The sequence below is a fragment of the Pogonomyrmex barbatus genome, unplaced genomic scaffold, assembly GCF_055798465.1.
Source record: "Pogonomyrmex barbatus isolate J1 unplaced genomic scaffold, ASM5579846v1 scaffold2, whole genome shotgun sequence".
Taxonomy (NCBI): Eukaryota; Metazoa; Arthropoda; class Insecta; order Hymenoptera; family Formicidae; genus Pogonomyrmex; species Pogonomyrmex barbatus.
Window position 1 is genome coordinate 1,227,038 of NW_028297116.1, and position 22,151 is coordinate 1,249,188.

Consider the following 22,151-nt stretch of genomic DNA (forward strand, 5'->3'; position numbering starts at 1 on the left):
TGCGCTATTTATGCGCTCTCAGAAACCACGAATAAAAAATTTTGCGCTCCTTCCATTTAGCCAAAAAAAATTATTTTCGGTGGGGGGGGGACTGAGTAGACAATCAGTGAGTCTCCCTCCACGCATTAATAATTAACTATTCCGCAAAACGAATGCACAGGAATTATGCGCTAATTATGCGCTCTCATATCCAGATAATTTCAATTTTTGCGCTGTATCCCTTAAGAGACTTCCCCCTTGAGACGAAGAGCTACATCTTCATATAATTCATCCAAGATCGCAAAAATATTATAAAATAAATCATAGAATAAAGACATTCTTTTTAAAATGTGTGGGACAATTAATTCTTGCACAAACGTTACAAAATGCAGGAGAAATTTTCAATGCTATAATGATTATAATTAAAAGCGGAACTGAAGAATTACTATCTGATGGAACACATACACTTAGTGAAATATATAACAAAATAAAACATACTAACTGAGCCGTCGCTCCTGATTTGCGACTTTAGACGAATTAGATGGAGATGTTGCTCTTCGTCAAAGGGGAAGTCCCTTAAGGGATGCAGCGCAAAAATCGAAATTATCTGGATAAATGAGAGCACATAATTAGCGCATAATTCTTATGGATTCGTTTTGCGGAATAGTTAATTATTAATGTGGGGGGGGGGGCTCTGGTTGTCTATTCAGCCCCCCCCACCACGAAAATAATTTTTTTTGGCTAAATAGAAGGAGCGCAAAATTTTTTGTTGGTGGTTTCTGAGAGCGCATAATTATATAATTTCTTCGTTTAATTTTATTAATGTGTTAATGGGAAGGCTAGCTAGGCAGATGTAAATACTCGCGATGTCGTAATCTCGCTCGCGAACGCGACTCGCAATCTAAAAATGGGAGAAACAGACGAGCGACGTTGTTCCCCTTTTCTCTCACGATGTGTGTCGCGACGCGAGGAATGCGCGTTTTCGAGGCGGAGGAAAAAATTGCGAGAAGGAGGAAGTCATTTTCCTCGAAAATGTGCATTCCTCCTTTATATGCATACGTGCCTGATACGTGACGGCGACGCCAAGTAGACGAACCCAAGCGGCATGTTCGGAGTTGCGCAACTCTGCATATTAAACGCGGCCGTGTCGACGTATCGCGTCTCGTCATCTATAATGTTTAACGCGTGAACTTCCTCCTCTTATGAAAGTCGGCCGGTAATGTAACCGCGAAGGAATCATTAGTGAGATAACTCGCGAATCAGAGAATGCCATATGCGTTGAAATTCGAAAGAGAACGATTTTATCGCGTTGGATATGGTCGGGCATTACATACATTCGATTTCCTTCATACGTACGCACATATTTCCTGGATTTAATCAATGTGGTGGTTGCGCTACTTTAAACGTAAAACAAACACGCGCTGAAATCTCACTAATATATACCAATGACACTTAATTCGTGATCCATGAAACAATCGCGGAGTGCAAATAATACGCAAATGCCGAGGATCTGCAAAAATTGCAAATTTAAAATCGCTATCTGCTTTTCCATCGCCGCGGCTGCAATCGCGGCTTTGCATAAATTAAATGCCTCTTCCCGTGGAGCGCTTTTAAACGCTCGGCGATAAACGACCGGCGACGACCGGGAAACGGAGAGGGCACGGCGACGAAATTATCCGGCGGTGTTTCTCCGCGCGCTCACGAAGAGACTCACGCGGGACTCGCAGCGCGGGCGGAAGAATCCTCCTCGGCTCCGGCTGCACGAAGAGAGGATCGAAAGTGCACGCGAGAGAAGCCCCGCAAATTAATCGACGAAGCGAGACGACGTACTTTGGCGTAGAGTAGACGCCGTCGTGAAACAACCCTTCAATCTAAATTCAATTATTTGCCCATCCCCTCGTGGGGGGGGGGGAGGGGGCGTCTTCTGCCTCCGGGATCGTATCGACGCTCCGGAAAATCCGACGTAAGTATTCCGGAAGCGAAGGCGCGCGCCGCTTTCGAGCGACGAATTTCGATTCGGCGGTAATTGCTCCGGTAAACTCGCAACACGGCTATTACGTGAGCGGCTCACGTGCGGCAGAAGAAACTTAGAAGTCGCGGACCTTAAACCACCTGCCGACGCCGACGACGCAGTTCATCCACCCCGAACGCGATGCCCCCCCCCCCTTCCGACATTCGTTAATGAATTATTTGCGCGAGGCTATAACTAGCGCGCGAGCAAACAACTTAATTGGCGCAGAGACTCGTATTTCACGTGCGTCATGTGTGCTCCCATCGAAATTATCGCCGACGGAGGTAGACGTTTCGCGTGTCCGTTTTTTCTCCTCTTCACCTTCGCAGCCCGAATCATCCATTATATTTAGCGTTTCTACGTTCCTGATTTATGTCAAATCGATCGAAGCAGGTCGAAACGGCAGGAGAAAACCTGATTAAAATTTGGAATAAAATTTTCCATCTTCTTCAATTACGTCGAGCGTGTAAGATAATCAGTTTAAAAGTTTAGATAGTTTTATATCTTATCGATCTTTTTTCAAGTTGACTTGTAATTGTTCAATCGACGAAGCAACAAATTCGATACCGATCAAACAATTTCTAATCTCTTATCATTGTTTAATCATCATTAACGTCACCCAACAATGAAATGGTAACAATTAATACTTATTAAATTTCTCTGAGAAAAGGTATAGTGATTTTTTTTTATGCCGACCGTGTCAACTCGCAATTGTGCCAGTTACATACATATGTATATGTGCCCGTTTGTTCTACCTCTAAAGGAGAAAACTTTCGTAATTCCTTCCTTTTACGCTCGTGTAAAAATTTGCCCCCCCTCCGCACAAACGTTTTTCTCGTTAGACTTTTACGAACTTTTGGATTTTACGTGGGTCGCGCTGGAAACACGTGCTCTCTACTCACCAGCCCGCGAAGGCATAAATATACATGGATATGGTAAACAGGAGAGCGTGTGCTGCCCTAATCTGTGTACCGGTGACATACAACGATGTTTATATATCGCGATCCTTCGGGATCTTATTGACTCGACGAAGCTAACGTATCTTAAAATTATTCTGGAAAAGATAGTTACTCCGAAAGCCCGGACGAAAGTTCCATCCTTCGAGAAACAGATCGCGACACGTGGCTCACGTAAAACTTGCTTTACTCATCGACGAATCAAGGCTGTAAATCTGTGCAAATTGCTCGAGCATAGAAGTGAAGAAATGAGTAAATCTTGTTGCGAAGATAGGATAGGATATCGCGTAATATCGAGAAGCGAGATATATAACGATGAGATTTCATCCTTCGATAAAGTTTTACGGGAGAAAAGATGAACAACTTCCATCTTCCACGTGATAGGATGATAAAGTAGATTTAATGTGAGCTACACGTTGGACACGTTTAACTCGATTTAAAACTCAAAAAGTGTTTACGCGGTTAAGCGGACGAGAAAATTGCCCCCTTGATCGTCGCGATAACACGACTTTGTAAGAAGCGCGAGAGCAACTTTAGTATTGCAAAAAGGTAATTGGTTCGATGTCGCTATCCGACACTATCGGGAGAAAGAAGAAAAGAGGGAGGAGGGGGGAGTGAGAGGGGGGGGGGAAGAGGGCCCAACACGTACTTGTGTGGTTGAGTGCATTTCTCTGTCAAGTCGTCGGTGACGACGCATCCGCGACGACGCTCCCGCGGGATTCGTTCAAATTCTACGAGGACGACAGCGGTAATCCATCAAAATCAACCCTTAACGTCCTATATATATATATATGAGCCTCGCTCACCAATCTCGTTGCAGAAGACGCGACACGGGGTAACGCGCAAGTCCTATTCAGCCCATTAAGCCCTATTCAGAAGAAACGACGCTGAATTACGGTCTATTCAAACGAAATGGCTCCGCCTGCCGGCTTTACTCAGTCGCCGCACTCCGCGGTTATTAATTACAATAAGCCGACCTCGTCATCCACGGGATTTCAACGAGGAAACCCCATCTCCTCCCCCTCTCCTTTCTCTATCGAGCGTCCACTCATACCCAAGGCAAATGTTTGCCTCCAAGATCAAATAGATCGCTGCCCTTCCCTTATCGCGGTCGACTGTCCAACTTTGAATTAAAACACGAGAATGAATATTCGCAAAAATTGTATCATAATAGAATAGTACAGATATATATATATATATATATATATATATATATATATATATATATATATATTCAGAAATATAATAAAGCTCAAAAGCCCCCTTTCGATAATTGTTGACATCATTTGTCAAATTTATTATCCAACAGAAAAGAATAAGAAAATTAAGATTGTTGATATCTGTTTAATTTTACGAAAATTACTTAGACTTTGTTCTATATTAATGCGATATTCCAACGATATATTCTTAAATATAGAAATTTACATAAAAGAAGCGCCAGCGTTAAATTAACACGTTTTATCTGATTTTTTAATCGCATGCGATATGAGATCATGACATTCATTATTTTTCATCAAACAGAATTAAATCTTCCTCGTCACTGCGGGATGCAATTACTGCGATAAGCAGCGAAAAAATAACATTTAAAATTAATGTGCCACGTGAGTGTTTGTGTTTGTTTTTCCTCGAGTAATGCTATTAATTTGTGGCCTCTAGAATATTATAGTTGATGAAATAATGCAGATTAAAATTAAGTCATCGCCCAAAAATAAGTCATTAAAAGTGATTCATATTTCGTACGATATTAGATTCATTCTACCATTTTTACCTATATTTGGACAATGTGGCGCAATATTTAATATCGTCGAAGATTTAAGGAATAAAGCGGGAAGAATATAATTTTATTCAAAGTTATATAATCTTTGTAAAAATTTTTTTGAATATTTACATCGACTTGTGCGAGTAAGTTGTTAGATTCATTTTACCACTATTAGATGTATATTTGGACAATATGACGCAATATTTAATGTCAAAGATTTGAGAAATAAAACGGTGAAAATATTATTTTATTCTAAATTATATAATTTTTGTAAAAATTTTTTTGAATATTTACATTGACTTGCAAATATGGATTACATTTTGGGGGAAAAAAAAAAGGACGCGATTTATGTAGAAACCGTAAAAGAAAAATACATTGGGACGCGGGACAAAATTTATTCGATAGGTGGCAAATAAAATAACCATCGTAACGTGAAGTACTTCGAATAGTGTTGGATATATTTTTGGAAAAAGCGCATTGCCAAATGTTGCGCCGGATGTCGGTTTTAACTAAAAATACGTAAATGCGTTTTATACCGTGTTCGCGTGGCTATTGGTTTTGCCCGATTGTGCTGATTGCTGATCAAATACGATCGATCGCTATCATCAGTGCGTACGCAATGTTCGGAAAGTCGAGTGCAAAACGATCGAAGGTAATCAGAACGAGCCGGTCGAATCGGTCAATCGGTGAAACGCAAGAGAGTACAAGAGAAAGGGGGGGAGAGGGAGGGGGAGGGAGGGAGAGGGGAGCAGGTAGAGGAAGAGGGCAGAAATGATCCCCTTAATCATTCGTGCACGCGATGCAACCCGCTTTCACAAGCCCATAATGCAACACCGTGTGCACTACTGCGTTTTCGATAATTGCGATATTCGTTGGAGCGGCGCAGCGACGCGCTAATTTATTAATCACATCGATCGCGCGCATCGACGCGGTGCGTACACGCATAATCAGCGCTGTTTAAGGATGCAATATTAAAGCGGCCTACAATTAGTTACGAGGTAAAACATCCACTGGGAAACGTACTTGCGGATAAATGGACATGGCTACAAAAAGCTGAGTTCCTCCACATGTATTACAGACGCATATCGATGTACGCTTAATAGGTTAGGTTTAAGTTTAATTACGGGCATTTAAGATAAAACAAAACAATTATTATTATTTAAAAACATGTATCGGCGTGATTATTATATGTTTATCGTTAAAACAAAAAAAATCTACACGTTACTTTATGCCGTACCATAATAAAATAATCATAAACTGTTTAACTCGTAATTATTGTAATATCTCACTAATAATTTCAATGCGTTATTACTTCATTTTTATTCGACGAGTTTTATTAAAAATTTTTTTAAATTTTCCGAAGAGACAGTACTAAAAACCTCGTCGTCTGGATGTCATCTGGATATCTAAATACTAAGACGCAGAGTGCGTACGTGAGAATGCGTACATTTATCGCAGTGGGTGCGTGCGTGCACGAGCGCCGAATATTCGCGTGGGCGAATGTCGTGCTTGATTCGCGATCGATTTGCGCGCGAAAACCCCTGTTTTATGCAAATCTCACCACGCTCGTTGCGAGTAATAAATTATTCGCTCGGTCGAGTCCGTTTATGGATGGCGCACAGAGAGAGAGAGAGAGAGAGAGAGAGAGAGAGAGGGGGGGGAGGGACGGAGGGAGGGAGGGAGGGGGAGGGAGAGAGAGAGATTCGTATATGAGAGGAGAGAAGATCGTCCCCCTTTAGTCTCTCTCTATCGGTACTATTTGTCGCTCCCGGCGCCGTAAATACGACCAAATGTTTGCCACTAATAAAGCCCATGGCGATGGATAAATATTTATCGGACGTCATGGATCCTATGACGAACTCTCGCCCGACGCATTCGGGCTCCGATTTGGGCGAGCAAAAAGGAAAAAAAAAAACTACGCTCAATTTTCTCTGTAAAAGGATCAACGTACAACAGCCGAGCGCAACACAACGAACGGTGTTTCCGTATATATTAGTGTGTTCGATATATTCGATATATTCGACCATAGCTTACCGCTGTAACGAGGCAACGTGGGTTGTCACGGATCGATTTTACGTTCAGTAGAAGTAGGCAGTAGAGAGAAAAATGAAACGTTAATTGCGTTCGTTGCTACGTCACGAAAGCAAAGAGTTATTAACGCGGGATTGCAATATGCAATGGTGGAACGGACACCGGTATGCTCCGGGAATGTCCTTGTACGCGTGCAAATAATCAGCGAGATTCAAGGTTGATTAATCGTCCGATTTCGGTGCACTTCGACGAGACACTTTCTCGATAATTGCTCTTTAATAATGATAGCGGAGTGTCAAGGAGCTAAATAGATGTCACTTCATCGTGTAAAGGCTTTCGACTCGGCGATCAGACGCTTACTCATCGGGCATTAACGGCACCAATAATCAAGCGTGTGAAATGTGAAATGTGAAAAATACGAGGAAGAGAGCGAGAAAGTGTGTTTAAAATTAAATGAGATAAACGATCTCATCTATTTAATGCGCCGTTGAATTGAAAGATTGAAACACGACGCCTACATCTTATCACACGTGAATGTTCATTTTATGAATTATAACGTTTCTTAAGACTTCCTCATCATCACCTCTACCGTTAGTTATTACAGCGTATTACACATAAAGAAATTCCAAATTCCACAATTCCGCGAACAGCGTGTAAAAAATTCATACGATTAATTGTAAGCGTATTACGAAATAATTTGTTAACTGTAATCTCTCTCGGTATCACGCGGCAAAATCTCGGTATTATTGAAACTTGGGAACGATGATGAAATAATTTATAGGCGACAAACCGTGATACGTAACGAGAGATTCAATTCGAAAATAAATGTAACCCGCTGTAGCCAACAGCGTTGACGCATCGATTGAAATATTTACAAAAACGTGACGGTTGACGGGGACAACTTCCTTCCGCCTGGAACATACATGTTAAATTATACGGGGTGTTCACGAAATCCGCAATAAACATGGATATATTATTTCATAAAATAATTATTAAATAATAAATTAGGAATTTGCTTATTAAATGAAAACTCAATTTTTCAAGTATTATCTTTACATATTTATTATTTGTTTTTATTTTTAATGTTTCTTTTATTAAAGATATTTTTTATTTTTTTAAATATATATTTTACCCAAAATCGTCCTTGTATTTTATATAAAAATTTGTTATTATAAAGATTTAGATAAGAAAATTATTTTTAAAGAGAAACATTCATATATTTTACAGAGTAAGTCTGTACTAATGATATTTAATTTGAGTTAAAATTTATAAAAAAATAGGCATCTCTTAAATTTATTAAAAATAGATTCGTATGAAGGAATTCAGATAACGTAAAGTAAAACAGCCTTGTTTCGCGTTCAGCGACGATATCGTGGGTAGGATGAAAAGGTGAGGAGTTCGTTCAATCTGATACACGGAAGCTCATACACACGATAGCATCGGGTGATGTGCAAGTCGGCATAAAGCCGCCGTATATATTTCGCGCGACAAGAAGCGAGTTTAACGATCATAACGGGGAATATGAATGTCAACCCGAAATCCGAGCGGCGAGAGACGCCGCCGTAGGTCTCGTCGGCAGCGGCGTCATCGTTATCGTCACTGTCACGCGTCTTAACCCGCTGGTCCAATTCCCACGGATCGTTATCCCCGAGATGCCAGAGGCCCCGGCTCGTTCTAATCCAGTTCACGCGAAAACGAACCTAACGGAAGCGCGGCCGAGCAGATACAGGGAGTCACGGCCGACCTATCGCTTTAATGACGGACTCCCGTTAGAGGGATCGGACAGCGAGTTGGATAGCAAGGTGGATCGAGAAAGCCCGGACACAAAGACGATGAGAGCTACTCTTTCGCACTCTGTGATCGCCCATCACGTAGTTTCTTAGAATAAGAAGAAAGGAGGAAAACGTCTAAGCGGAAGCCGGCCAGGAAACTGAAAGCGGATCCTCAGCAAAAAGACTAGAGCGCCGGTGTAGTTGCTCGTAACCTTACCTAGCGGTAAATTCCGATATCCGTAGAATAACTGTAAACCCGTTTACCATTGCGAGAAAAATAAGGCTTCCGCGGGCCAGCGGGCAATTCGAGACTTCCGTTCGTGTCAAACGTGCCCTCGACGGTGCTCTATGGTTTTGTAAAATTCATGAATTTAGTGTTACGGAGTTCGGTTTTACGAGTTGAAATCGAACCGAGGGATTAACTGCCAGCGAAAAATTTACACGTCAATTTCTGTTACATCCAAATGACAACGCGCCAAAACATTAGGCAAAATAATGCAATAACGTTGAAATGGATTAAGTTAATAATAAAAGTTTCTTAAATAATTTCCGTCAAAATATATTCGCGCGTAAATTATTCCATTATCAATATTTCCCGCCAAATGAAGAGGTAATTCATTGGTATCAAATATTTATGCACTAATTCCCATTTCGGTAATATCTGTTAATTCCTACTAATGCCACGAGTAATTTATATGCGCAAATTCCACAGTGGTTACTCGTTGATACGAGCGTTTCGTCAAAGTTAATAATTCAATTGCAACTTCTATCGGCAAATCACAGGAAAACGCATATGCCAGCTAAATACCAGCTTCTCGTGGTTTCTCTCTTCACAATACGATTTTAAAAAAACTTTTTACTCATGCGTGAGATTGGTAATTTGCGAGACACCCGGTGTAACGGTAGTTAGGCGATGACTCAAAGGGGTGGGTATGAGGTGGTCCGTTGAGACGTTGAGAAAAAGATTCTCCTTTGTTCGCGCAGGTGCAGGAGGCAGGTTGCAGGCAGAACAGCAGAACAGGTTTTTATTTTAAAAACAGTCATGGGGTCCGCGCTTCTTTTTACCCTCTCTTCCTCCCCTTCTTCCTCGATCGTACCCTCGCATTCTGAAGGAAATATCTCGCGTGCACCGCTATTTCTTTCGTCCTTTCCTTTCCGCGTATTTCTGACCTGATCCCACGTATGCGTCATACGGAGAAGTACCTATAAAGGATATCCCAGATAACTCGTACTTTCCTTTATTTAGAAACCCTTTGAAATCGACCTTCTTTTGTTGCGGATATTGGAAATATAAGTAATTTTGAAGAGATTAATAAATGGATTATCATGAAATTAAGTTTCAAAGAAACAAACAGGTAGATTTAGATTCAAATTTTAAGTGAATTTTAACAAAATTCTGTAATTATAGAAAATATTAGATACAAATAATAATATAATAATTGAAAAATAATATCAATAATTGATTAAAATAAATAGTACAATGATTGCGAGATGCTTACTTAAAAAAAAAAAAAAAAAAAAAAAAAAACTATGGATGCATTTTAAAAACAACTTAATAATTTTATCAAGTTAATAACTACACTAATTAAACGCTTCAATTAAAGAAACAGTTCGCTTTAATTGCATGGCTTTGCTAATATTTAGCGAGTAGGAATGATACACGTTGGCTTTATTCTGCATGGTAATCACAGTGCTTTACGACGCACTGGTTGTGGCTTTGATGAGCTTTTTCGAATCCGATTGTATCGGTCAGTCGCACGTGGTTCGAAATGCCAGTATAGAAGCAAGGACGATTATTAGTTTCGGAATCCCCGAGGTAGTTTCGGAAACGGACGGTGGAGCCGGTATAAATGCGCGCGATCGATTCCGAAATCCACCGTGAGATATAATTCCGAAATAATTGCCAAGGACTGTAATCAATTTTCGACAACGATAAATTGCGTAAGTCAACCATTTATTCCAGCGTGCGTGTCTCTATAACTCTTTTTCTCCCAATAAATTTCAGTTAACGATGCCGCTCGATAAAGAATATCGCAATAATCGAGTAACTTTGATGTTCTCGTTCGAAAACTGATGACCGATAGAAAATAGTATTCCCATTATTAAAAGAAATATATTTATTTGTTTAATAATGTTAATCTAATTTTATTCAGATTATAGCAAATTTATAGTCTACTTTTGACGATAACGAATTTCATTTCCCAAAACACAGGCTTATCCATGCGAATTTGATAATTGACAATTTTCAGGGAAAAGGGCGATTAATGAAAATCCACGGCAAATCGAATTACGGAGCTAATTCGGGAGCATTCATTCGAGAACTCTCTCTTTCTGTTCGCGTCCGAACGAAACTCGCTCGTTTTCTTTTAATAAGCGCACACCGGGACGGCCAGCCATTTGGATGGTTAAGATACTTTAATTAAACCCCATTCCGACGATATGTTTTTCCTTTTCCTTTTTTCGGAAACGACTTTTATAATTCCGCAAACGGGAAAAGTCGCGGCGGGACGCGACGCCAACGCCTCGCGGCGTTGTAATTTGTCCCCTTTATGAACAGCCGATCGTAAAAGCCGACCCGACGGTGGGCTCAGCCCGCTGAATTATTTCACCGAAAAGGGCATTCGTACGCGCCGTTTTACGACAATGTAAAACCGAAAGTTCATCCTTGTCTGGATGAAAGTTTAATCGCGCTCCCGGACGACATCGATCGGTATCGACATTGATTAATCTCAGTATCAATTTAATTCCATGCTTGAACACGAGAGAGAGAGAGAGAGAGAGAGAGAGAGACCGAGTCAAAAATTAAAAATCTATCTAATAATCAACTAAAATTCATATTTCGGCTGTGAAAATATTTCCTTACTATTATATCAATGTCTATTATTCTTACGAGCGATTGTAATCGATCACGTTCTCGAGACGAAGAGAATATATTCTTTTTCAAGAGACGACCATAGTTTGAATAACACGGACTGTTATTTTAGCAAGTTATTTTAGTGCTCGCTGTTTCTTCGTCTTCGAATGGGTGTATAAGGTTAATATTCACATTGGGTATTTAGCTAGTTAATCCTAGTGACGTCACCGAATCCTTTGAATCGTTAACAAGTCTCGTGCCTCGATTGCGCGCAATGTTGAATATGCGGTGCAACAGAACGTTTCATTCATTCCGGCGTTGTATAGAGGCCTCAACGAGAAGCATCTCGAGATCTCATTCATACATTCTACATTGCGAGAGAACATCCGTCCAATTTCTCTATGTATTATAGAAAGGTGAACTATAAATTTATTAAAAGGAAAGAGAAAAAATTGCGTTATTGGAATATTTTATCTCCAATGATATCCTGATTATCAAATATTATAAAACGACATGAAATTAAATAACGGATTTATCAAATGTCGGATATATAAAAAATATTATCTTCATTTTAGGTATTCCGATATGTATATCATATCTGGATGCTTTCAACAGGAAGGAAAATATTATCTTCATTTTAGCTCCGATATTGTATAATTAAAATTCTTCCAGTTTGTAACTTTCAAATATCACTTACTTACTGCTGATTATTGCGTAGCAATTCTGAATGTTTAGTCATCGAAATTTAATCGACATTCACATTTTATTAACAATTATACGAGTCAGCGCTCGGAAAGATTGTAGCCGCGAGTGTAATCTCAATAATACGAGCGACGCGTAAGGTGCACGTAAGAAAAGAGAGAAAGAAAGGAGGAAGGGTTAAGGCTAAGTCTCACATAGTTAGCGAGATAGATGTTTCCATGATCGTGGGAGCAATAGACGACCGTGACGTGGTAAAACACGGCAAACACTGGTGCATCTCAATTACCTGATTACTAATTGCAATAAAGCAATATGTGCGCGTGTGAGTGTGTGTTTATGCAAGATGCAAATTCGTAATTATACAACAGCGATCATTAATAGTAAACAATTGTTACGTTTGATTATGAGTAAATAATTATTACATATTCTTACTATACTACTATACGTCATTGTTCTATTTATTAAAATCAGAAAATCAGTAAATAGAGATAATAGATTATATAATTCGCTTGGATAAGTTTATTTAACTTGTATATAAATATGTGATAAATTAAATAAAAAAAATATATAAATTTATAATAATAAAAATATATAAATAATATAATTTATATATAAACATTCTAATTTATGCATAAGTACGAATATATAATTAATCTAAATTTAACTATCATCAGATCATCTCTTATCATTAATGGTGTTTATTATTGATATATTATTATTTAAAGAGTTATCAAGAGTTTTGTGCGATAAGCACCGATTCTGCAGAGGTCTTCGATAACGTCGCATTTCGATATCGCGACGCGTTATCAATGATAAGATATCGAGACGGATTTTCGAGACGCGACGATGCTTCGGCAGAGGAGAGTTCGACGAGTTTACCGCCCGCTAAGCAAACGAGAGCAGGTGGTACGTTATTTTTCTTACGACGGCGTTTGCCGATATCGACCCCCGCGATCGATACCGCAGACGCACGTCGTTGTACGATAAAAAGAAGCACTCTGTTTACAGACGGTTAGGATATAGCAAACGTTTGCACTGAAAACATGTATTTCAATTACGTGCGATTCAATTAGGTGTAACGTCTCCATCGCGCTGGGAATATCACGCGCTCTCCACATGGTGATTTCACCACTACTCAATAGTGGCGAAATATAACGTACGATAAGTAGATAGTAATCTTGAGGTCTTAACGACAAGACAAATTGCAAACAAGGTATTGTATAATTCTTGACGTAGGTCGCGAGCTGGACCTTTAACATTTTCGGAACGCATAATATTCATTTTTCCGATTAGACATCTACATTATTTTTCTTTCATAAGTGCCAAACAAATTTTGCCTTTATATTAACTGTAACGAATAACGCTAATAAACGTTAATTAATTCAATAGAAACAGTAAATCAAAACGCATTTTAAAATGCGCGTTTTAAAATGTCGCAAAGACACTGTCTGTGTATGAAATATGATATAATTTTCAGATAATATCGTATCTCGCTATCTAAGCAGGCTCAATGGAAAAAAAAAAAACCAAGATAATTAGTATATACGAGAAATTTTCGTAACGCTTTACACGTGCAGGCGCAATTGCAACGGCAAACTGTGGCGCCGTGCACACAATCCTTTATTATCCTGAAAAACCGACGCCCACGCGCCCACGCGAGTTTTACTACCTCATTAAACTTTGCGTCACTTATTACGATCCGCCAAGGATAACCATCCTGCTACTCTCGTTCTGCAGGATAATTCGCAAGAGCAATTTAACGGCGCATTCGCGCTTCTATGGAACAACAAATCTTTCTCACTGGCGGACGATTCGACGATCTGTCTGATTCAGTCACAAAACTGTACGTTGCACAGTCATTATAGAAAAAAAATTTACTTTATGTTTCATAAGAGAGATGTTATAAAAAAAAAAAAAACATCTTAATTAATTTCCTCGGAATCTTTGTATTAACGCATAACGACGTTCTATCTTTTTATTTCTTTTTGTGAATATTTACATACCTACGTTTCCCTTTAATTACATGCAAATTATTAAATTTAAAAATCCATTATTTCTCTCTTCTTCTATGTTATAACGTTATAACGAAACGAGCCAACTAATTGTGAAAGAGACGCAAAGAGACGATAAAAAGAAGCGACAAGTATATATTTCAGACTGCGCAATTTCTCGAGACGACAAAACGGAAAGCATAAATCGACGGCTAGCTTAAGAACATACATATAATACTTTTTATGATCAGCACGAAAACATGACGGAGAAAAAGATCTCTGGGCGTTGTTAGTCGAACAAGCTGCTTCGTAATGAAACAAAACTTCCTGCTGACGAATCACAGTGCAACATCCATTTGCGCAATCTCATCGTGAACGACGATAGAAAATCTGAATACTTGCAACACGATCACATAAATGAAATCGAGATGATAAACACTACTCATTGTAATCGAATTACGAATTGTTATCAAACGGTGCGTATTGATAAAAGCTTCGCTCGGCAATTTATGAAGTATATATTTATCGTATACAATTTTTTTTTTTTTTTTTTTTTTTATTAACGGGAATATATCGCGTATTTTTCTCGATTAAAATTGCAAATAAAAATTATCGAAACATGAAAAATATTTTAATGTCTTGCCTAAAAAATATACATTTTCCTAATAAAACTCCAGTTGCAAATAAATAAAATTGTACCAATAGCCATCAACCACAGTCGAAACTCTGAATAACAATAATGAAAACACTGGTAGCCAACAATGGTACTGTCGCCATTAAAAAGACCTGCCACGAGGCAAAACAAATTACTGCGTGCAAGAATCGTAATTAAAATACGTGTTGTAGGTTCCGGAAGCAATAAATGAAAGCAGATGTTTTGTTGCGTGTCCGGCGGTTTTACCGCCAAAAGATCCGCATTTATGGGCTACAAAGGGCCGTTTTCGTGGCACTATCCGCCCGAATTTTCCCTCCAAAAGGATCGCTAATTATCGATATGACGGTATAAAAAAAAAACGCGCGTTAAGGATCCTTCCTCCCCCTCCCCCTCCATCGCCGTCCCTAAGGTAACAGCAGGGTCGACTCGACCTTTTACGGTGATGGTGTCCGTTAAAAAACCGCCGCGGCTCATTAACTGGCGCCGGTTCGTTCCGTCGTCGGCGTTTCCGCGGAATACATTTTTCCGAGCCGTGGGCGCGAACAGCGTAATAACCATAATCAACGGGTATCTCTTTCTCTCTCCGCGAATAACGGCGCGATAAACTGCCTCGACCGCTGACGCGACGACGGTTTTCCCCGTCGCCTTCCATCTTTGTTTTTGTGACACGCGACCGCGGCCATGGCAGGAAAATCTACGATGTGTACGATAAGCTCTTGTGAAAGTTTCTTCCGTTGCGCTTGCTTCCCCGTTCGAGTTTATCTTGTTTCTTGCGCGAAACTACCGGGAGATCAAAAAAAAAAAACCGTGGGAAAACACCGTAGGAAGAAAATGCGGATGACCTCATTTCAGCGAATATCGAAAATAAAGGAAGCACCTAATTCGCGCGTAAACTATAAAAAAAAAAAAAAGTCGACCGTGTATTCGTCAACGACAGAATATTCTTTCAGAATAAATGGATTCAGAATAAATGTGACGGATATTCGCCGAAGGTGGATATTGTAGGAAAAAAAACGCAAGATGTAACTTAATTACTCTCAAGCCGGCCATTAATATTAATGACGGATTTCTTCGATCAGCCTTCGCTGCTGCAGCTTCTTAGTAGCAACATCAAAGTGTCTCTCGATAATTACGCTTCTACTCGATGTACAGCGAGTTTTTATAAAATTTTCTTTTCGATAAATCCTAATTATTCCTGCGCGCCTCGAATATTGGTTTGATTGAGGTTTAGGAACTTAATAAACCAGCCTTTCCGATCGCGGTACTGTTTCACTCAAGAGCCGGAAGAAGTTCAACGGTGACGGATGACCGGAGTTTCCGTGGACACGCGCATCCATCTAGTGCTGAGCACAGTCTCGGCGACCAGAGAAGAGAAATATTTCCCAGGAGGTTCACGACGAGCGTGCCCGACTGACGTGACGACGATCCATACAATTACGCGGACGTAACATCAGCCGCCATAATTTATATGCGTGACGGACAGACCGCGACAATGAGACGACACGAAAAAAGGGGAAGACGATCCATCGTCGTCTAAAAAGACTCGCACGATCGAGAGTGACGGGACGGCACGTCGTAATTTACGATGGAAACTGGAAAAGACCCGCTGAACTCTTTATCCGTCGAGCCATCACCCGACTCTTTCTTTTACCACCTATTAGAAGTTAGCCCCCCCAGTTTTAGAAATAATTATTTTGAGAGTTGAGTGTTGAATTGTGCTAGGTTTGCGCTACATTGTGCTCGAATTTTAAAATCGTAATGTGAAAAATGTCATAAAAAATGGAAAAAAAAGACATTTTAGGCTAGCCCCCCACTTTGCGATTTTTTTAATTTTCTCGATTCTGCTAGGTTGTGCTAGATTGTGCTAACATTGTGCCAAAATATTATCTTTAAAGAATAATAACAATAGAAGTTACGATAAAAAATAGATTTGGGAAAAAAAAAATATATAAAATATATAAAAGCCGATGGTTGTGCCGACTTGTGCTAAACGAGTATATGTTAGATATGTATTTGTAAGCTCTTTAGATGACTGATACAAGAATAAATGTCATTTATATATTTTTTTTCCCAAATCTATTTTTTATCATAACTTCTATTGTTATTATTTTATTATTATTTTTTAAAAATAATATTTTGGCACAATGTTAGCACAATCGAAAAAATTTTAAAAATCACAAAGTGGGGGAGGGTAAATGTCGTTTTTTTTTTTCATTTTTTACATTACAGTTTTAAAATTCGAGCACAATGTAGCACAAATCTAGCACAATTCAGCACAACTTTCAAAATAAGTTATTTCTAAAAGTGGGAGGCTAACTTCTAATAGGTTTCTTTACCAGACTCGATCTTTACGCTTCATTGTTAAAAAAGCGTGATCGTCCTCGTCGCTCTCTATTCACATAAAGATGTTGACCATTGTGCATCATAATACCTTCGTGGATCCACTTCAAAACCGAGAAATATTCCACTTAGACCTTTCGACGGCAAAACATATTATTCTAAACGCTGTTCTAAAATTAAACGTACAAAAGCATATCCAATTCTCTCGTAACAAAATTATATTTTTCATTACAAACACCATTTGGCACTAATAAAGGAAATCTCGCGTATCTTGATTTTCAAGAAACCTTGTACATCTATGGGTTACGTAAATAAGTGAATTTAAAAAATATCAATTACCATCAAAAACAATTTTTAAGGATAAAATTATTATTTATGTATATATAAAGCGGATTTTAGATTTTTTTCGTTATATTTAAAAAATTCAAGATATAAAAAATGTTTCATACAAAAGTTTTCTAATAAAATTAATTGTAGTTATCCAAACAATATTTTTCAAAGATAAATATTTCTAAAAATTTTGTTGAAAATAATTATTTTTACAAAATATTTATGTAAATGAATAAAGTTTTATTAAAATTAGAATCTGACACTTCGCGAGATTCCTTTGTAAGATACTGCGTTAATGCTCTTTATTCCAATCATTTGTTTTGAAACATTTATCTTATCGTTTTTTTTTTTATTTTAAAATTATTTCCATTTAAAATTTTTCTTTGAGATAAAAGATACGTCACAAGTTTAAATATCTAGAGTCAAGCTGTCGAAAGTTTCAATATTTGTAAATAAAAATTTGAATAAAAGGGACAACGCGTCAAACTAATTCACCAAACTATTACCAACTGCCATTGCTATGAAAAGTATTGGAATGTGTGCGGATCGATTAAGTGGGCACACCCAGCTTCCATATTTGTACCACAGAAAGGAAAACTACACGTCTGGAAAGGAATGAGTATCATCCGAGTAAGGTGCGAAGCTGGAAAGTGAAACGTCGCGACGAACGGTACTTTTCTATCATCCTTTCTCTTTTTTCGCACGTGCCACACGTACATTCTCGTATAAATAATATCGGTGAGCGAAGCGCGACGGCGCTTGGAAGACGGAGGAACAAGGTAGAGAAAAAAGAAGAAAAGAAAGAAGTGGACGACGACGGCATTTCGAAGCGACTCGATGAAACCGGACTACGGTAAAGAGGAACGAGAGAGAAGACGGAGAAGAGAGGAGAAAGAGACGTAGACTCGACGACGACGACGACGACGACGACCTCGCAAAGAGCCGGATCATAAACGAACGATCGAAACGAAAAAGAAGATGCTCGAGAGGAAAAGGAAGAGGCCGAGCGAAGAGAGAAAGAGTCGTCTTTTTTCGCTGCAATTTGCAACGAGATTCAGGTAAAGTTCGATGGAGGTCTTGCGAGCAATTTTGAGATAAGATAGTCGGCTGGCTGGCTATAGCTCTAAAGTTATGAAAATATTTTTTTTCCAAAAATTTCCTTATTTATAACTGAGTAATATAAATACTCGAATGCGATATACTGTTGACGATGTATCGTTGAAGAAACCTTTTTTCTCCAAAAATATGCTAATGTTCCTTTAACAGATATGGAACGTATGGTTTCTTTCGGTACAATGTCAGAGGACCATCCTCGATTTCATCATTAATAATACGATTTGTTCTTTTCAACAAAGATACGACAAAAACGTGAGATAGAAGCAAGAAACGAAACTTTTCTTTTTTTTTTTTAAAAAAAAAGAAAGCAGATAAACTCATGTACATTATTTGAATTCAAATTGAATGTACAATGAAAAACACAGGCAACAGGAACAGGGAATAGGAAACAGACAACAGATTTTGATATCAGAAATATTCTTCACATTCTTCTGATTTCCGATTGTTCTTGTTTCCTGTACCCTGCCGTTGTGTCTCAGATTTCAGACAAATTTTTGTTGTATCTTTTCATTTTCTCTCTCTCTCTCTCTCTCTCTCTCTCTCTCTCTCTCTCTCTCTCTCTCCTCAAAGGTATGTTTAATGTTGCATTAGGAACGGATGTTCGTTTCGATACAAGGTCAGAGGACTATCCTCGATTTTAACATTGAGAATACGAAGAAAAAGTGAAATATTTAAAAATTTTTGAAAATTATTAATAAAATTCTTTTAAATTTTCAAAATTATCTAAACAGCTTAATAGAACAGAATTTCTAAAATATTGTAAATAAAAATGTCAAAAAAGATGAAAGCAGTACTAGAAACAAAAGATTTACTGCTCAAAAAATTATATTCACTTTAACTTCGTTAAAAATATTAAACTTATGCCGAACAAATGAAAAAAAAAATGTCTTATTTTAAGAAAAAAATAATTCAAAATATATGATTTGAATTTAATATTACAAAATATTTTTATATACAAGAAATTATTAAAACATAATTTATGATTCTTTGTAATTTAATTTTTTCTTTGTCACTTAAGACATCTAGCCTAGGCAATTAATTTCTTGCAAGATATGATTCATGTTCATCGCGAATTTGCCAATACTAATGATTCATCGTTGATGAATTCGCATCGTTTCCATTCTAAAAGGACGCAAACGTCGCGCAATTACGTGAAAACAGGTTTGAAAATAGCATTCTAATAAATGTGGAAAGTCGCCATCGATCGCAAGATCGATCCTGCGTAGCAAGTCGCATCAGCGGAACAAAAGGCCGCCTAGCAAGATTAAAACCGACCGTGATGACGACCAACGGTTAACGGCAGTTTCGAATTCGAACGTGGCGCATCGCCATCGTAGAGCTGTGTTGAAAACGACCGAGTGACTCTGTGTCGTTTTAAATCTGAATGCTTCGAAAACGAACACGACGCAACTGTGACCCGACGCTGGTGGACGCGCGCCATTTCAAACTCAAATTCGAACTCAAACGAACGCGAACGCGAACGACGTTGGTTGAGCGCGCACGAACTTCGCACGTAACTTTACGTCGAATTCCAGCGCGGTGCGACGGTTAAACCACCTGCTGAATATACTCGCGTGCTCGCTTGTCTCCGTCTTCCTCTCTTTACCATCCATCTCTCTTGCACCTTCTACACCGCGGCGAACGGTACCGCACGAGCGGTCCCGTGGGAAAACCACGCGCGAGATCCCACCGACAGACTAGATTCCCGTCGACGCTCGCGATCGCGCCGCGAATATTCTCGTGCTTACCTGCTAGCAGCAGAACGGCGATCGCGACGCAGGTGGAACGCTCACGACGGGCTGCCATCGTGATGAGTGATACGCTGCCTATCTTCCACTCTCCGCTCACGGAGAAGTCGAGTCCTTTCGTTTTTTTCACCACACCGTTTCCCGTTCCTTCTCTCCCTCGTTCGTTTTAATTCTTCGTTGCCGTTCACTGACACCACACGCGATCCCACGATCCCCGGATTCACGATCGATAAAAGATCGAGCGGATCAAGCGACGCAGTCGCATTCGAGTTTTCGATCGACTACGCTAAACGTCACGACGTCGCGCTGGCTTATCTCGAACTGTGCCGAGGAGCGCCGCGTACGCGCTCGGCACGACCTTCGGCCGCGCTCGGACGTTTCCGCCGACCACGTGACTGCGTCGGCACGCAGGTAGGTACGCGCGACCGCGCGTCATCGGAAAGAATGCCGATCGTGATCGTGCGCGCGACCCTCTGTCTTTCCAAATCTTTTCTGAATCTGATAAGGTCGGTTTTTCTCAGGATTTTCACGATATCGAGAACGTAAATTAAGTCATGTTTTCCCAATGTTTTCCCATTTCTGAGTTTTGCGACATTTTCGAGATGCTTCCTTGATCGCGAGCGAAAATAATTTCGATGCGTTCGCGTTCGAACTCGCCGCAAAACTTTCCGAAGCTAAAAACAAAATGGCGAATTGTTCACCTCGCGTATACGTTATTCTTCAAAATTATTTGATCGAGAATTAAATCGCATATACGAAATATCGTTATTTATTACTTAGATTAGGGATTAAACCGCGCGTTAGTTGTACATTTTTCACACGTAGGGACCCAATATTGGCGCCCTACCCCCCCATATATCGACTTTTCCTAGATCGGCCATTTATCTTTCTTCCTACGGGCGTCATTGCATCGTACGCTCGTAAACACGGACGTAACACTTTCCCAAACGAATATAAATCTCCCGGCGGCGAGGGATTTTTGTTTATAGGATATATACAGCAATCTTGTTTTCGGAATTTGTTTCGCTCTATGCTCTGCCCGCATATGCAAAAATCGACGATTTATGGCAGCGACTTATCCAGTCGCAGTGTACACGCACATGCACATGTACGCGCATACACACGACGAATCAATGCAATATACTCTAGTGATAAAAAATGAACACTATCTAATCTGTTTGGCAAGGTAATGCGGAGCAAGATTGATAGACTTGAGGGATTAATTGTTGCCTTATTAACTCCGAGAAACGGAAAAGGAAAGCAAATTAAAATAAAGTCCCAGCGGAAGAAAGAAATGTATAACGTCATATTAAATCTGACATAAATCCGAATGACGACTTAATTCAGCACGATTGGCTTTTAATAATATTGTCGCGCGAATTAATCCCCGAAACTCGACGCGTGCAAATATATACTCTTCCTTTCATCGCTATTGTGTCATGTGCTTTAAACGTCGTCATTTAACAAATCCCTTCTCGCCGTCGTAAGATTTATGGCACACACGACGAAGCGCTTTCCTTGCGCGCGCAACGTCGTCTTCGCGTCGTCGCGTAAGATCCCGAAGATTGATAGCACATCTGTATCGTGCGCTGTAAATTCACGCAAATATTGCCACGATGCTAATGATAGGCCCGTGCTAATTACGGCTCTTGTGCATATAATTACTCGGAAAATAGAGAGCTTACGGCGCGCGAACGGTGCGGTTTATTCCGAGTTTACACCGAGACGCACCCGATGAAAATAGGCGGAAAATCGAGCTTGTCGCGTTCTGTTGGAAAAGGGACAATCTCTCCTCTTTGATGATGTCACTAAAATATCACGCGTCTACCAAGCTTCATAACAGAATTTCATTCAGAAATCTCTTATCACACGGGTCTATTAATAGATAGCTACGCTAGAATTCATTA

The 22,151-nt window shown here is 39.5% G+C and overlaps 1 protein-coding gene across 1 annotated transcript in view; it reads right to left on the minus strand.

Annotated features, from left to right (window-relative positions):
* The window catches only part of Fas2 (neural cell adhesion molecule fasciclin 2), a 99,373-nt gene extending 78,792 nt beyond the window's left edge, over positions 1-20,581 (minus strand). The window contains exon 1 of the mRNA XM_011644022.2: positions 20,245-20,581. Coding sequence (XP_011642324.2) covers positions 20,245-20,302 — 58 coding nt within the window. The 5' untranslated portion in view covers positions 20,303-20,581. The remainder of the gene's footprint in view (positions 1-20,244) is intronic.
* Positions 20,582-22,151: the final 1,570 nt, after the last annotated feature.